General features: G+C 40.9%; 1 protein-coding gene across 16 annotated transcripts in view; it reads right to left on the bottom strand.

The window, feature by feature from the left end:
• The window catches only part of IKZF2 (IKAROS family zinc finger 2), a 120,858-nt gene that overhangs the window by 39,769 nt on the left and 62,617 nt on the right, over positions 1–18,472 (bottom strand). For 14 of the 16 annotated variants that reach the window (XM_030018718.2, XM_030018725.2, XM_030018717.2 and 11 more), the window contains 2 exons: positions 17,945–18,211; positions 8,056–8,223 (listed from right to left, as the gene is read on the bottom strand). In XM_030018718.2, coding sequence (XP_029874578.1) covers positions 8,056–8,223; positions 17,945–18,211 — 435 coding nt within the window. The remainder of the gene's footprint in view (positions 1–8,055; positions 8,224–17,944; positions 18,212–18,472) is intronic. The other 2 variants (XM_030018730.2, XM_030018732.2) reach the window with 2 other exon arrangements.

Here is an 18,472-nt window from a genome sequence, read left to right as displayed (position 1 = left end):
CCATGTTTCCAAAGCATAAAATGACTTTGCAATTTAGATCTCTCATAAATGAGTGAATAAGAGTAGCAAAAAATTCAAAATTAGTAATAAAAATAAGAGATGAGAGGATTGGAAGATAAAGACAGACTAGAACAGAATCAGTGCCAGAGATATGACTACAGCCTATCTCAGTGTAAACTGAGCACAGGAATTACTCACGATAACAGAAGAAAGTGTTAGGAAGAGCAATAACATGCAGCAAAAGAAAGGATAGTTTAGGTTAAATATCAGGATGAGAGTCACAGCTTAAAAAGCAGATGGGAAGTGGAATTGTCTCCCTAGGGAGGCAATAGAAACAGTCTCTTCGGATGTTTAAAAAACAGGTTAGGCATGCTGTTTGGAAGGACTGCTGCTCTATATGCAGAAGTCTTATCACATTCATCTGCTTTTTTGATGCCAGTGAAATCCCACACAGAGCACTGTGGCAGAACAAAAGCCCAGAGGAAAAAAAGTCACTATCTTATTTGCTCCTCCAAAGCAGGATAGCTGCCATAAGAACTGGCATTACCCAACAGTGGAGAAGCGTCCGTTTTCTCTCCAAACAGTAGGGCAGGACCAGGTGCTTTGTTCTGGTTGTATATAGCCTGAGGCAACACAAAGAGGGACAGAATCTGGCTGATGATGCCAGGATGCTAACATGGAGGGGAGACAGAACACACACAGAAAACTGGACATCAGCAGTCCTGTCCCAAACACACACTTCCATCTTTGCACAGGCATTCCATCAGGAAGGAACTGGTCAAAATTAATGAGGGATGATCCCATGTGAATCTTACACCATGATGATGCTGTCTAAACAAGGACCTTGGTACCCCTAAGTACTGTGGTGCTATCTGACTTTCTTCATGAGGTGACAGCAGGTTCAGGAGGTCTGAAGAAAGGAGCAAAGGACACCCCATCCCCTCCTTGTGAGCATCTTGTTGCACTGCAGAACTGAAATCTGCCCTGGGGAAACTTTTCCTCATGGTGAAGCTGCAGTGTTGTGGTATTAGTACTCTTTCCCATTTTGGGGTGCAGGAACTCATGCCTTAACACAAAACTCTTCCTTGCCAAGGGTCCGGAGACTTAACCTGACACCAAACACACAATTCTGCCATCCTGTCTCATTAAGGAGAGGAAACTTGGATGGTCAGGGAAAGGAGGAGACGATGCAACCTCCCTCCAGACCTGCTCTCCCCCTTCTCTCTGCTGAAGAACGGAGGACTTGCTGGCAGACCTGCAGGTGGCAGAGACATAGCAAGGCCACGTTCCACTCAGAGATATAGCAGGAGGCACAAGACATGTCTCACAGATACCAGGATAAATCTTAGCACCTCCTAATCTTGCTGTGAACTGATATTTAGAACAAGGATACTGCCATGGTGTTGGTGTCTCTCATTGCTGGCAGACTGGGTGAGTCTTTCTCTATTCAGCCAATTTACACGCAGCCCCCAAGCACTAAAGGAAGAGGCCACCTCCTGCTTACACTGGGGCACCACAAGAAGCAGGGAGCCGCACAGTGTCTGTTCCCCTGTCATCTCAAGCACACATGCTAGGGGCAGGGGAGAAGAAAAAAAAAAAAAAGAAAAAAAAAAACAGGAAAAAAGGGAAAAGCGGCTGATACCCAGCTGATACCACAGCTGAGAGAGAGAGATATTCACGAGGCTGGTGCACAGCACATCTACCTTTGCTCGCCAGGACCACTTCTCCTGTTTCTCTGTCTTATCTGTCGGAAACAGATCTCCTGGGTTGAACAGTCAAAGATTGATCCATAACTACTGCAGATAAGAGGGAATCTTTATGGAATTTCAAGACTTTTAAAAGCCCAACAAGCAAAAAGTGAACACTTCTTGCTTTGGGTGAAACCATATCTTTTCACAAGTTCCCCTGAAAACAAAGCCCAAATGTACTTTTTCTGGAAAGATCATGATCCTACAGCATCTTTAAATCAAAGATGGTTTCTCAGTGATAATTACGCTCTGTAGAAAAGGCTTAGCATGACCAAGTTTGTATACTGAGAGAATTCTGAGCACATAAAAGATGATCTTTTCCTATCACTGATACTAATACTTGTTGCAGTAGTGCTCTGGAGGTGAAGAGGACCCCACCACTTCAAGGACTAGGTTCAGATGGGGCTTTAGTGAAGCATGGGATATAAGTTGGCTCTACAGAGGATTACACTTTAAATAAGGATGCCTAGGGGATGAAAGACCTGGCATACCAAACTCCTACCCTTGAACACATTTTGATCTTACCTTCCAAAAATGCACATACAAACAATATGGAAAGCAGAATACCAAATATTTTAGACACTCTACAACGCAGAATGAAGGCCTCTAGGTATTGGAAGCATTAATGAGAAAGCAGAGCTGCTGCACTATTGTGTACATGCTAATAACAGTTTGGAACCTGGAGTCCGATAAGAAAAACACAAAATGATTTTGTGACGAGGTTAATTCCACTGAGTTTAACTGAAACAGCGTAAGAAAACCTGAGAGGAAGAACAGCTCTGCCTGATTAAATAGAGCTCTAAGTATCAGATCAACAGAATAAATGCCCACTGGCTCATCACAGCTAAGTGAAGATGCTGTTTGCTAACCTATTTGCAAACCTGGGATTTGTATGCAAAATATCCCCTCGCCTTTTTACGTACTTGCTTCATTTTTCACAGATAGTATCCTACTTGTTCACATTTAGGGTTTTTTTCCCCCATTCACAATGTGTTTGAGTCAGTCCAGCTCAGAGCATAATGAGAATTTCAGGTCCCTAGATTCTTCTAATTATGATGTTCCCATCCTCAAAAACATGGTTACAGAGTAGATACTGGGCCTTTTGAGAGTGGAAATGGTAATAGTGGTAAAAGTCTCTTCAAGATGAAAAAAGCAGTTTAAAACATTGAGTCTTGATTATTCTAAATAACCATCCCTGCCACTGTTTCAGTAATTCTCACTGGCTTTTGACAGGCAAGACTTCATGCACAGCACTGTGCTTTTCAGCACTGTGCTTGTTCATCCAATTTTTCAGCTGGACCAAGACACTCAAAGGTGAAATGACTCTCCCAAACATGTATTGAGTCAGGCACATCATCAGAATTAGGAATCAGGTTCCTTATGCCTCTGAGCACAGTTGCATACACAGGTATCACTTGTCAGTTCTGCCAACAACAGCCATGCAATTGCAGGCATGTAGGACATCTCGAATGGCTCACTACCACACAGGGGGAGCTGAGAAGAAAGTCCTTATGGAGAAGAGATGAGAAAGATAGACTTCCAAACCAAGAAACATAGAAAGAGTTACTAAACTACCTTTCCATGAACAGGGCATTTACCTTCTTAATTATACATGCCTTTTATCTTATGCACTGTACATAGTTTGCTAAGATTGTGCTTTTGGGAGTTTTTGCCTAAGCCTTTCTTTTCAAAACAAATGCTTCACTGCTTTTCTTTTGCAAATAAAATGATACCATTAGTTCAGTGCTATTGAAGAGCTGGGCAGTAACAAACAATGTGCAGCAGCAATGCAGGAAGAAGAGGGGGAGGAAAAAGCAAATATTTGTTGAAAGCAGAAAAGGGAAAAAAGCATTTAGTAAACAGGAAAGAAGTAGCTTGGAAGCAAATTTGAAATTGTATTGTGAGGAAAAGCTGCTGTGACAGGAAAAAATAATGATCTGACTACCCGTTTTTAGGAAGAAATAAACAGTAAAACTGCTTTTATATATGAATAACACTTAGGTACTCCCACAGTACGGGAATGTGATTGAAGTTGCCAAGATAAAGAGAAAAATCAGGAAATTCCAGAATTAAGGTTGCCTGAGAAGGCTTAATGTGGCCAGTTTGTGTGTATGCATGGTGAGACAGTCTTTTAATCACAAAAATCACAAAATAATCTTCCCACAGGACCATCCTTGCTTAGTGCAAAGGATGGACGGATGGTTCTCACTTAATCAAAACCTATTCCGTGTTTTGTTTTCACCTTAGCAAGTGATCCTATTCTGCATTTATGGCTTACTGCCCAAGCCCTGCTCTGGAAACTAATGCACTGATGTTTTCTATGGGCTTTTCTAGATTGCTCATCATTGCAGCTTTGACTTTTTTAAGAACTATCAAAGCATTTATGTTTACAATAGCATTATGAGGGGAGGGCTGACTTGGCTCCATTTTAGTCACAAGAGAAATTAATGTCAAAACATAACTGCTAATTTTACGTGTCCATTTGAGGATGCCTGGCTTTTCAGGGTAAAACTGCATCAGGTTGTACATCATATCTTTCAAAGTATGGAGGTCAACATCTAGGTGCTTTAACCATCAGATGGATCTGTCAGATCAACTGTCTTCCTTAAAACTTCTATTTTTTGTTCATTAATTGCCTACAGTAGAATTTGTCTCATCTGGTTTGTATCTGCCTTTGTCTCTGTGCAATTCTAGAGATGATGGAGAAGATGGGCATGTCTCAAGGTGAGATAGCAGGTAATCTGTGACTGCCATCAGGAGATTGGCTTTGCCTGGATGTTGTCCTATTTCAAAACAGCAAAAGCTAGGCAAGGTGAAGCTAATCCCTGCTGGTTTGTCAAGTGCATGCTGCAGGAGGGGGCTACCACCTTTTGCCCCAGCCCTCCACAGCCTGTCCTTACACTCACGTCCTGGAAGCCCACTCAGGCACCTCTCCTGTATTATCTGTGTTGTGGAACTACAGAGTTAATTCTGAAAACAACATTCAAAGTCCTGTAAGTACCTCGAGGCTCATGCCCACTCTTAGTGTAATTCTGTGCATGAATCTCTCCCCAGGCATTATCCTACTGATGTCCTGAAGGCATCATTATATCCCTGAAATCAAAGAAGCTGCATGTGGGAGGAAAATATAGACACAAAGTTCATCAGAACTCTGTATGTCAGTAAAAGGTAAATAATCGCAGGAGTAAATCACTGCAAGATAAGTCCTTAATTATTTAGGGTTAAACAGCAGCAGCATTACAGATGCGAAGTAATATTTTGTTAACCACTCATCCTGGGAACACTTACATAGTAAGATATTATTCTGCACAAGGGGAGGCAATACGTGGATTGTGATGCTTAGAAACATTTTCAAGTAAATAGGAAATAACATTAAAAAGCACGAACAAAAAAATCCATCCAAAGGAAAAAAAAAAAGTTGTCATAAATTCATTTTTTTGAAGTTAATAGTAGTTTCAGCTATTTCAAATATCTCTAAGATGCTTCTGCTAATTTCTGTTTGCAATTACATTTCCTTATTTTTTCACCTTTCCTGTCTTACTGTATGAAAACCCTGCAGTAAGCACAGAAAAAATTGACTGACTGGCAGTAGTGAGAGGGTGTAACTGACTAAGTGGTGACACAAACAAAGTGCTTTCAAATTCACAGATCAAACTAGCTGGGAGAAAAAAAAAGAAGATATAAAAACATTCTTCAATTCCTCTCTTGCATACTCTGTCTTCCATAAAAAATGAGTAGTTTAAAACCTTCTTGGGAAGGAAAAAAGAGTGGGGTTTTTTTGATTAATAGCACTCTCTTATTTAAGGAGGAAAAGGACATACAACATAAAAAAAGGAAATTGGTCTTGCATTTATGAAATCATGTGCCAGATTCTCAGCTGGTGCAAAATAGCAGTACTTTCCTTGCTTAGGGGATGTAATTCCAAACTATATCAGCTGAGGATCTGATCTAAAGAGCTTTCCTCTTACAAATATAAAAACATATTCAGACTTGCCTCAATTTAGACTTTAAGTGTACCAGATTGAAACTGGATTGAAGTCTCATATTTCAAAGTAGTTTTCAACCTCTTCTTTCTATATTTTATCTGATATCCTCTTTTCTGGTCAGAAATAGCAGAAGATGTAAACATTCATAGAATCATAGAATCATTTAGGTTGGAAAAGACCTTTGATGAAGTTTACTAGATTTGCTATACCTTCAATGTCTACTTACAGACTTTGATGTGTGCTTTATTAAAGCAGAAAGTGCTTGTATAGTACGCTGATACGAAACTGTTTAACATCTCTAGGGAACATCTACTCATCTTCTTCATGAACCAGGTTCACACATGTATGCATAAACCAACCAAGCTTGCCTATATGACAGGGACAGAAAGACAGCTTAACTTCCACGCTCACATTCAGATTGGCCTTTCACCTTCGTGTAGGTGGATGCTGGGTTTTAAGGCAATATCCCAGGTTTTTAACTCTTCATATGCGAGTGCTACTCTAAGAATTGTCTTGGAGAGTGTTGTGGGAGCACTTGTCTGTTCCTGCTGGCCCTCTGCTGAAAACCGTTGTAACTGACTGCTTAGAGGGGTGACAATTTCTCCACTGAAAACAAAACACAAAATTACAAATTGAGCACAGCTGAACACAGCTAAGTCAGTTAGGGAAGGAGCTCCAGGGGAACTCCTGTGCCTAAGCAGCTTAGGTGCCTTCTGAAAATCCCACACCTTTACTACATTTCATCCTCATGCAAAAAGCAGAAACATCAGCCATGTACTTTTCAACAGGAAGAACGAACAACCTCTATCAATGGCTGTATCTAGGTAACAAAATCTATATTCATATTATGAAAACAATCTTCAACCGCAATGCTCATGTTTTGTAATGTGGGCTATTTTATGTCACAACTCCCTTTTTTATTTTAATTGTGAATATTTTTATCGTGTTTTCTTTTTTACTAAATTTCAAGTTGAAACTACCATTATGGTCAGATGTGTGAAAATTGCACCTCACAGTTCCACAGACATTTTCCCTTCTGACTTTCAGATTAAATCCTCTCAGCTGACAACTCTCAAGCAATTCTCTCTCAGCCTAGTCCCACACTTGCACTCCCTTGGAAGCTCATGCTTTCTGTCAGCAGCACATTTGCATCAATACAGCCTCCTGTGTACTCCAGTCTACCTGGAGAAGCTTACTAGCTTATCCTTTCTGATGCTTGGAAATGTCAAGGCAACTCTGTATCCTAAGACCAACCTAAGGCTCATAAAACAGACACCTCTACTGAAGTGAGCCTGACCCTGTAGAAGAAATGAGTATAAAGAGTCAGGAAGCTCCATGATTACATTTTGACATGCAGAGTTTCTGTCTGCAGCTGCACTTCAACCACTGTGTTTCAGTAGTCACACATTTGCTAACACCTCAAAAAAGTTCATCTGTAATGCTGTCACTTGTAACCAGCCCAATTATCTCTGCTCATTCAACAATGAAAAATACAGTCTCCTATAAATGGCCCGGACACAAAAGTTGAACATCCTAGGAGATAAAAACCACAGCAAGTTAAGATCTTACTCAAGAGTCCTACACAAATGAGTAAGTGGGCAGAATGTGGCCCCTTGGTGTAGCATACGGGGACTAGAAAAACATCTGATCCTGATCATCAGGGCTACCAACATGACTACTAACATTGAGTTACGCGACAGGTATTTTTTTAGAAGATATCGAGAAAGTCTATCAAGTAGACTTGATAGAGACATAATTCTATCAAGTAGCAAGACAAAACAAACCCAATCTCTCTCCGACACCTTCTGCTCTAGGGTGAGTGCTGTGGCTGCCATGAATTAGGACTTTACAGCAAGATGTAACTGAATCAAAAATGCAACTAGGAGGGTTTTGAAAGATGAACAAGTATGAACTCCACCAGCATATGGCATTTATTAGATGAAGAAATGGGTATGAACTGCAAAGCAGGCTTCCAAGAGCACACAGTTATTCTTTGTGATCTTTGGAATTTTACAGCCACTTTGGGGCTGAGAGTGTCAAAACAATCTGCCAGCAAGCCTGGATACACCCAAGGAGACATTCAAAGGGAAATGCGATAGCATCAGCAGAGGAGCTCAGTTACACAAAGAGAGAGGTGTGGCTGAACCACAGTTTTTCTGATTCACATCAAGGCTTTCCCAAAGTTCAGAGCTATGTTATCTGAAGAGGATGGTACAGACCCAGAACCACCAGGAACACACAGTTATTTTCACAATCTGCTTCACTTGAACTGTAATGACGAAGGAAGAAACGAGAAGGAAGAGAAGACAAGGCGGGCTCACCAGAGTGCGTCCTGAGGTGTCCTGTGAGGGCGTCCCTCCGTCGGCAGGCATAGCTGCAGAAGGGACATTTGAACGGTTTCTCCCCAGAGTGCAACTTGATGTGCCTCAGCAGGTTCCCCTTCTGGGTAAAAGAAGCTCCACATTGGTTACAGTGGAAGGGGCGTTCACCTGGAAGGAAAATGGAAGGGAGAGCGCTGACAAGAAACATCGGAAGAGGCATGGAGCCCATTATCCTGCTCTTTCTAACAGTGCCATCTTACATAGGTATAGCCCTCACCACCACACGGCACTTGCTAAAGTCAGAGGCCGTTTCTTTTGCACAATGGGCAGAGCCTCCAGTAGCGATTTGAGACTCTTTCCTTAAGGTGATTAATGCAGCCTGATTTTCTTAAAGTTCTCCACCTCAGAGGTTTTATCTTTCATAAAACATGAGCTCTGCTCAAAATTTAGATCCATAACTGTGGTTTTGTAGTATTTATCTCTATGGTTTTGCACTTATTTTTAGTATAGGTCCAATCCTTACGAGTATTTAGACCTGATCATAACAATTGGACTTGGACAGATGTTAAGGTCTTTGCTTCAGACCAAATCGTTTGCTTACATTATACTTTATTTGAAATCCCTTTTTAAAGGCTGCTTTGCATTGGTAGAGTGGTATGAAGAGAATCGATGTGAGTGAGGGTTGGGCCCACAAGCTTTGGGCAGTAGCAAACACTGAGAAAAATCTTAGACCATTAAACTGTGAAATAAGCAAATTTGTGCTCTAAGTAAGACTAATTGAAAAGACTTGTTTGATGAAAAAAAAATAATTAACAGAAACTCTACATGTTACTCTCTCCCTTCACCCCATGCATTCACATACACAAACACCCAAAACCCGATTTTGATGTTAATCCTTCATATTTGCCCTAGACAGTGGGGATTTGGTCCATAAAACCGAACACGCTTTTTTTTTTTTTTTTTTTTTTTTAGAGGAAAACCCCTGACAAACTCACACAGGTTTTGTGAAAAACTGTCAAAACCATACTTTATGTCAACATTTGTTGAGGACACTCAGTCTGCTCCAGTGTTCTTGGGCAGGCAGTTAGCTCCAATCATCTGCTTATGTCCCATTGTGCAAATCAATAGGGCACAAGCATATACTTGTGCTGGCCACTTGCCTAAGTGCTTTACTGCAGCTGGGCTTTAGATGCTGAAATGTTTTCACCAAGTAGGGCCCCAGTTCAACAAGGTCTTGAACATCAAGTTTCAGATGTAAGCAGCCTCATTCATTTTTTCAGTGCATCACCTATTATGGGGCCTTGGTCAAATCCTGGTGGGACTTTCTGAGGTTGAATTCACTGGCCTGAAGCACAGATCTCGTGAAAAACAAACACGCTCTGTGATCTGTCATGTCTCTCCAAAGCCTTTTTCAATTACTTTAAAATGATTACTCCCTTGCTCGACAAAATTAATGCTATGTTTTTATGAAAGTGGTTCATGTGTCTAGTGTAAAGTCCAAAATGTGCCTGTAGATTCAAATGGAAAGAGAGGGAGGAAGAGAGCTCTTACAGATGTCCACAAGCAATTCTTACTGCAGTGGTTTAAATCACTGCCAGCATTACAGTCCTGCCAGGAGGGCAGCAGAAGGCGGGTGTGCCATATATGCCATACCTCTGCAACTTCACTTCACATGCGTGAGCTGGAAATTACATCTGAAACCACTGCAGATGCACTGAAGAAGATACTAAGGTTCCTACAATCTTGCCAAGAACATTATGGATTAATGATAAAAAAAATCAGGGCATAAAGCTCTTCTTCCAATACAGTGAACACGAGCTCATTGGAATTGATAAAGAGTTTGTGGTTTCTCTTTCAAACTCCCACATTATACTTAAAGGATCTGATTAGCCATTATCTTCTTTTATATCATTTCAAAAGGTCCATAACAGAGATATGTAAAGAGACTGCAGTAGAAAGACATACGGGGTTTTTTCTTCTCTGTTTTGCTTTCGCTGTCTGAGAAAACAGGCAAAACCCCTTCCTTTGACATGTTTCTCAGTATTCAGGAATGACAGCTTCAGTTTCAGGATGACAACATTAAAGAAGGTAGTGAGTTTCTTACCAAGTCTAAAGTCTTTCCTTTTACTCCTGCTGTATTTAAAGCTATGGAGTTAATATGTTTTACCTGCTACATCACCCACTTATCTTCGATATTTTGGAGGCCACAAATGAGCAGGTATTATTCCTCGATAAACTGGTAGCTAAAGAGGTGCTGAAAGCCTTCAGTCAGGAATTCAAGTAGTTGCTGCACCACGGTTCGGTGACAAAGATGACATGAAAATGCTCACCACAAAGTCATCGATAGTCTGCTCTTCTCTTGCAACAGACAGAATCTGCTACAATAGCACATTTTACCTTAAATAACTTTTGTATCTATTTAAAGCTAGCATTAATTAATTTTTCCTACCGGCTTTAATTCTGGGTAAATAGCTGCTTTGATATGTTTGTTATACTTTTGTTCAATCATTTGATTCCTGCTCCTTGTTTAAGCTGCAGGCTTGTGGGATGACTGTTAATTTTAGTCACACCTTTGCGTTATTGATTAGCAGCTTTTACATTTAGCACGGCTAATCTGAGAGACCATTATCCAATAGAAGGGTACACAAAAAAAGTAAAGACTGAGTAATAAGAAGATTTTGCCGGTTTTCCAAGAACTCTGCTGTCTGATGCCCACTCCAGATACCACCAAACCAGCCTTCTTTATCACTTCAGTGCCTTGAGAAGACTGTTTTCCAATTATTTCTCCTGCTGCCTTTTCTAGTAGGTTTGCAAGCAGTTCTCCAGTATTATTATTTCCTAATAACAAAATAAGAGCCTTGATGTCCTTATTCACTTCCCTTACTCTTCTGTGAAAACTAAAAGTTTTTATCCACAGGCTGAAATTAATCACACTGCAAACTAAACATCCACTAACAAAGTCTTTAAATACATTTCTTCTCTACGTGAGAGTCCCTGACTGTGTTTAAAATGTTTTCCTGTCTTTGAGGGTGATGGCAGCACAGACATACCAGAAACTATGGACCTATTAAACAGGTGGCATACACGACTACAAGAAGGTAACATGTGTGTTTTTCACCATTTATAGCTATGTATTTACCATTTGACACTATACACTAATACTGATTTATTAAAATAAGAACTCCTTATAAGAAGAACATGTACTGAAAGGTGACTAAGCAAGCGGTTTGCTTTTCAGCAGTGGAAACTATATGACTGCAATGTAACTGCAAAATATTTTGAGCTTACTTTAAGTACTAAACCTTTTCTCTATTTTAGAGCTAGCCCAGGGCAGAAAAACCTCAAACCTTAGTGAAAAAATCCCAATTAAAAAAACCCAAACAAACAAACAAAGCCTTTCTGAGTGGGGAGAGGGGGAGGAGCAGCTAACCAAACAAAAAAGATGTTCCTTTTCAACTCCAGATTTAAGATCTAAAGCCAGACAAAACCAAGAATGCCTAAAAAGCCTTGTTCTCCAGCACAGGCAATTTAATTATCTAATGTTACTTCAGGAATGGACAAGGCAAGGTAAGCCAGAGCTGCAAAGTATTACCTTTCCTAAAGGCTTAGTAAAAGGGGCTTGTGCCAGGGAACAGCCCTGATGATTAAATTAATAAATAAATAAATCCATGGGGTTTTATAATTTTACAGTTAAAGAAAGTATTCAGTAAAAGGTACAATTTCAAATATTTATCTCTAAATTACAGTAAAATACTGCTGAAACTTCACAGTTTACTGTTTAACATGCATCCATTACAGCTATGTCTCCTCCAGGAAAAATAATAATGAAATACTACTGCTCTTCAGCTACGCCAGTATCTAAAGTACACAACTTAACTTGCTGTTGTGTAAACAAACACTGAGATGAAAGGTGAAGTGGACCAACGGAGTCACGGTTATTAGCAAGACACAGTCCTTTCATAAGTATCTTTAATATATGGCAGCTGCCTGGAGACTGCACAAACTACAAATGTTGTCTAGCTGATACAACCTGAAACCAGGTGAATGAGCTGATTAACTTCCTACTAATAGCTTTCATATTTCAATGTGTATGCGTCAAATGTTATTTCAAAAAGCAAACCAACTCCTTTTTCTGCTTAATTGGAAGCTTCCCTGCACAAAAACTCTCCTTTACCGCCTCAGCACGGAAGTGCTGCGCAAAAGTTTCAGTATGAGTTATCCTTCTTTGAAACTCATACTGGTGCAAAATACATCAGTGATATTTTCTGTATCAAAACAGAAATTTGACTGAGGACAAAGAGCCTGCAGACCTCGCAACTAAGGAGACTTAGATTTTCATAACTCTTGGCTGGTAACTTTTATCCCTTTGAAATCAAACGGAGCGACTCACAAAATAATGCACTAGTTCTCATTAACAGTGAGGCCTGGTTATTTCTACAGCAGTGCTCAAGTCCCTTCCTGTGAATGTTTTAACTACCTTTTTTTAAAAAACACTGGTTTTAAAGTCTCTTCACAAGGAAAGCCGGGATAGAGTCCTTCTACATATAAGAACTGGGTCCAGTGGGACTATACTTAACATCTGTCATGGCTAAATGTATATCTAAGATCTCAGCCTTTTTTGTTTGGCACACACTTTTGATATGCAAAGGATAACTTAGGTACTTCTCAAACAGATTTTTTTTTTTTTTTAACCTCTTAATGCAAAATTACTGCGCCCATGCTGCCATCTGAAAGTATTTGGTCATAATAATAATATTGATTTTCATACTTCTGTAGTAGGCTTTTTGTTAATATTCAGTTAAAATGAAACATTTCTCCTGATTCATCAGATGCTGCAACTGCTCTGATTCTGCTCTGTCCCAGGAGCACAAACGAAGTATCAGCTGCACTGCCAACACACTGACAGGCAGTGAGTTGCAACCTGCCTTTACCTAAGTGAGGTACAGATCAGCAGGCTTTGCTCCATTTCTGTATTTGTTATTCTGGGGACTATCTAGTCTGCATACCTAGTTACTGTTCTATCAGATTCACTTAACGGGCTGCACATCACTTGAAATCAGTGACTTTACTAGGGTTTTTCGTTGGGAAAAACCTACTTCCAGATAGGGCAATTTATTATAAAGCAGTAGTAACATATCTCCCATGAAAAATCCCTGGGAAAAACTGGGTGATTTCCAAGTGTCCTCTGTACACAAATTTATGGCCATATTCTTAAGAGAGAAAAATCCTTTAAGCGAACTGGCAGAAATATCAGAAGGGCTTAGCTACCGAGTACTGTGAGTAAAACACATCCTTATGCAGAGAGTGATTTTGAAAATCTAAGCTCTCCTTTATGCTTAAGTAAATGAGACTTTTGGAAAAGTTAGATCTAGGAACCTCACTTCTAGTTTTTTGGCCCTACTATTTTTGATTTAGTGCCAAATCAATTCATATTGCAAGAGGTAGTAGCCTGCACTAGGTTACAAATTAAACAAAATAAAACCTTTCTACTAGAAGAATAAGACAGGCAGTCCAATGGAGTTAATTGTAATGTGTTAATATGTTCATTTGTTTAAATTTGTTCCTGGTTAGCTGCTTTAGGCATAGAAGTCTTTTATACTGAACAGTACGATTGGGTTTTTCCTCATTTATTAATTGTGTCCCAAAAACTTGAACTCTGTATGAAAAAAAATTAAATGGCATTCAGAGTTCCAGTGTTGCATATGTTCAATTATAATGTTGTGGATGCTAAAGCAGAACTTGAGGACTTTCCTCATGGGCACATAACATATCCCATTTCACTGACTTTAGGGTACTAAAATGCACGTGGAGTGGAAGCAAAGATCTGAGACCCTCCTGCAGTTAGCACCCCAAAAAAGCCTAAAAATAACATATCAGCAAGTCAAAGAGAGAGTGGGGCAAGACTGCTATCCCTGCTGCCTGCTGCATCATGCCCTGCACACGGGGACCTGGCTCTGCTCTGCCACTGTCCTGCTGCATTTACACAGAGGAAGCATTTAATCTCTGGGTGTTCTTAAAACAATGAGGATGATCCCAACCCTCTCTTAGAAATAAAAAGTGTTTCAAAATCCAGTAGTGGACTAGATAAAGGACTGGACATTACAGTGGAGAAAAATCACAATTCACAGCTCACGGGAGAACAACACATGGACCTTGCAGATCACAGAGGCAGCAGCACGGCTGTACCAGCAAATAGTTTCTGCTTTACCAAAAATTAGGAGCAAGGAAATTTTAATTCAGACCCACTAGCAGAAAGCCTAAAGAGGTGAGAAATCACTGGAGTTCCTTTTCATTACCTCAGACAAATTGGATTATTGACTTTATCTTCTTCCTCTCCCCTTCCCTCAACATCCCCAAGCACAAGCCCCCAGAGTATCCAGTGGCAATATTATGTGACCAGTCATCTCCTGCAGTAACAAAAAACTCTGATAAAGATGCTGCAACTTGGGGCATGTGCTGTGGAATATGAAATTTGGACCAAAAGAGGATAGTATGGGAAAGGAGGAAAGTAAATCAAACCTGACATATGCTATTTTTCTGACACAAGGATGTGGCACAGGAGGGAGGGGGTCGGGGGGTTACCCCACTCACTAAAGCAGGGAGTGCATCACGCTTAATTCCTACATTGAGCGTTTTATTTATTTTCTGTCAGCAATGACAAATAAATAGAAAGGCCTTCTCCTGATGCCCATGCAGATTACAAAAATGCTTCACCTGAATTATCAGTGTTTCAGAGAAATGTGTTTGGTGCTATCAGATGAGCAGTGCCATGGGCTCTGTGACAGAGGTGCCATGGGCCAAAGCATCGCTTCCACCACATGCACGAGGCAGTCAGTGCTTGTGTGGATCCAAAGGATGAATGGGAAATCCCCAGGTCAGTCTATCACGGGAAGAGGTGATGGCAGGCATCAGAGGAAACGGATGCTCCAGCACATGAGGATGAGAGATGGGGCACTGAGCTCATCTACTCTGGCCTCATCCACAGCACAGATTATTTTCCCCGTCCCTATATCTGTTTGACTGAACTACTATAACGTGGCAGGGGAAGACAACTGTTCGTCAGGAACAGATGAATAATGGCTGGAGAAAACTGTGCCCCTTTATGTGCGTAACACAGCCAAAGCCATATGGGCATAGCTTCTCGCAAAGCCTGGGTCCCTGGTGTAAGGAAAGCCACACTCTCGTCCCAGCATACATGCAAATTACAGCCTCTACTACGGACCACAGCATTTTGTGAGATTTACATAGAATGCTGACAGGTTTTTTGGGAAAGGAAAAGGACTTCAGTTTTTGCCAATGCAAACAACTGGCCAGACCATGCTTTGGTTGTGTACAGATAAAGAGGAGAGTAAGGTGGGATTCAGCTCCCAAAACATACTTAAATTGGCTTTGAGAGGTAAGGATTTACATGCCAGTTGCATTAGCCGACAAGGAACATCATCCATTTCCACTCACTAGGGACAACCTCTGTTCCCTCCACCATTCACCCTTGGGCTGCAAAACCAGACTACCCACAAGTCAGGGCTCATTCCAGAGCTGGGGCCAGCCCATTGCGCCTGGCTGCTGAGGAAGTGGCAATATATTTTAAAATACTGGATTTTAAAAGATAGATACCACTATGTTAAAAATACTCCTTAAAATCAAGGATGTGGAAATCCAAGCAAACTTCTCCTTCTGTTGTGGACAGTGAAGTAGCAGCATGCATTAAAAAACAAACAAACAAAGTGGGGGGGGGGGGAAAATCCCCTGCAAAACTTGCCAACTGGTTTACTGAGAGTAGAGCACTGAGCTGCACATTAAAAGGAATGCCATTTCTATATGCTTGAAATCATCTGTATAGAGCAATACATCACAGCTCCTCTGCTCAGATGGGAAAAGAGTCAGAGCTCTATGAGCAACCAGCAGTAGCCCAAAGGAAAAAGCTACCAGTTATGCAATTCCTACCCGTGCACCCGCATACAGCCGTCTTGCCTGCACGCAGATGAGATTTTGCTGTGTTCACTTTGAATTTGCGTGTCTTCTTTAACATGAAAAAGGCAGCTTGTCTGCATTTAAAAGATGTGCTAGCTATTCAGTATCTCAAAAAATGCAGACCATTTAATTAAGTACCTAAATCTAAATTTAGCAGGTCTAATTTAGCTGCTCAAGTTCAAATACATGGAATCTGATGCACCTACAATACATATGCTCAGATACGTGCAAGTGCCAATGAAAACTTTTAGGGAGGTTGAAAGCTGGGGACGCAGCCTGTTACATTCTCTATTCTCTTTCGCTTTCCCAGTAATAGCATGTCAAATTGTTAATCAAGATTTTGGTTCTCCAGCTAATGCTTTTCCCCTGTCGTAATTGCTGTCTAAAATCATGACTGCATCATAAACGATACTGCAATGCTTTGCATTATACATTTATGTTAAGTTATTATCAATGCAACTTATATACAGGGCATTATCTATGTAATATATATTTATTATTCCTCTGTACAGAAATCTTATTGATTTCTTCCCCATCAAGAGCACACTACTTGACTGCAAACTACTAGGTTTACAAAGGGATTACACAAAGTCCTTCTTACTTTACCTTAAAACCCCACTTTTCTTTTTAAGTCTTAGCAGATATCTCACAGTCAGTGTGAGTCTCTCACCCCATTAAATAATAGCAGAGAAAGATAAAAAACCAAAATATCTTTCATTTTGTCAAAAAAATATGAAGAACAAACACCCACTGAGGCTCCAGTACAGAAACCTGTGCTTAACCTTAATAAGATTTAAGTGTGTATCTTAAGAATATATTGTAGCACTTCAGGTGACTTACATGTGCTTAAATCTCATAAAAGTTAAGCACAAGCTTAAGTGCTTTTCTGAATCAAAGTCCCTGCCAGGTAGACCTCTGAAAGACCAGAGAGCATTGTCTTTCTGCACCATCTGTAATTTTATGCTGTTGGAGGTAACTGTCACTCCCACCTGAGGAGCAGAAGAGGCTAGTGAGTACCAGCCTCTTGGGCACCCCAGTTTGTCATATTAGCTAAGACTCCCCTGAAATTCCCTGTTCTGAACTCAAGGCCTCATCTTTCAGGCCCCAAAGACCTGCTCAATCAGCATATTGCAAAAAGTTTTGTCTGCCTCTTGAATTCTCAAATCCATAAGCCTAGCAAGCTGTTTTGGTCTCCAAACAGTAGTAGTACTAATAGTAATAAAAATAATTTATAGGAGAGTGCAAGCATTGAAAGGTGCCACAAAATGGTACATGGATGGTGAGGGGGAGCCAAGCCCTAGCCCACAGGAGCAGTTCAGGTGCGGTTTCCCTGATGGGGTTGTCATGCAATGAGCAGCAAGCCCACCCTGGCATCAGGATCACTAGGTAACCAGTGTCCCCTGCAGGGTTTGCTAATCCCAGGTTTTCCAGGCCACCAGCATGATGCCTAGCCACTTGCAAAGGAGGCGTGAGATCCCCAGGAAGCTGCTGGCATTGTCCACCTGTGAACACCTCCAAGGGAAGACCATCTAAGACTCGCCTTAAAGGCTCAAAAGCCTTGCACATGCACACACACGTGAGCACACACACCCCACCCCACCCCACCCTCCCCATACCAGAGGATGACTCTCACCATCTTGCCCCTGGTCAAGAACAACAAAAAGGGCAATTTCCAGACTTTTGCGCTGTTTTTAAGAACCAAAGGCTGGTAATCAAAGTCAAGGAAGCACAATGCTTGCAAGAAACACAGCATCACCAGAATTTGGGGAGCAGGAAGAGAACCAAACCAATGAAGCCCGTCTTTCCCCTCCCCAGCCTCCTGCCACCCCATGAATGAAAAGGGAAGAGAGAAGAGTTGTCAGGTAACATCAACATCAGACGCCACAGGCAGTCATCAGATTTTCTTTCAGCTGCTTACCAGTGTGGCTCCTTTTATGTACCATTAGCACATTGGGCCCAATGCAAACCATGCCACAGACGTCACATTTCAGTTTACCATTCGGAAGCCGGATTCCTCCCTCGCTCGATAGCTCCTGGATCTTTCTGTTATCCGCCATCTCGTTACTCTCAGTGAGGGGCTCTTCCAGGCTGCTTCCTTCATCATGAGCCCTGATCTCATCTTCCTGACTCAGGGGCTTCCTGTCACATTCCTCATCACTTTGCATTTCTAGCTTTACTGAATTTGCTGAAATAAAAAAATAATAAAAAAAAAACAATTAAAAACTTGTATTTTCTAAGTTCCCAATTGCTAATATCATAATAAATTTCTATTATCAATATTAAAGCACAGCCTTGAAGCTTAAATGAACACGAGGGCCTCATGGTGATGATGGCACCACAGGTTACAACTGCATTTTTTTTCAAGGCCTTGTTTGTTTGTTTTTAAAATTCCTAATTTCTGTCTGTCTGTCTTAGAGCTTAGAAACTAAGGCACGGCATTATCCAG

Source organism: Aquila chrysaetos, chromosome 6 (genome assembly GCF_900496995.4).
Source record: "Aquila chrysaetos chrysaetos chromosome 6, bAquChr1.4, whole genome shotgun sequence".
NCBI lineage: Eukaryota > Metazoa > Chordata > Aves > Accipitriformes > Accipitridae > Aquila > Aquila chrysaetos.
Note: the sequence above shows the minus strand (reverse complement) of the source record. Positions and strands in the feature narration are given on the sequence as shown.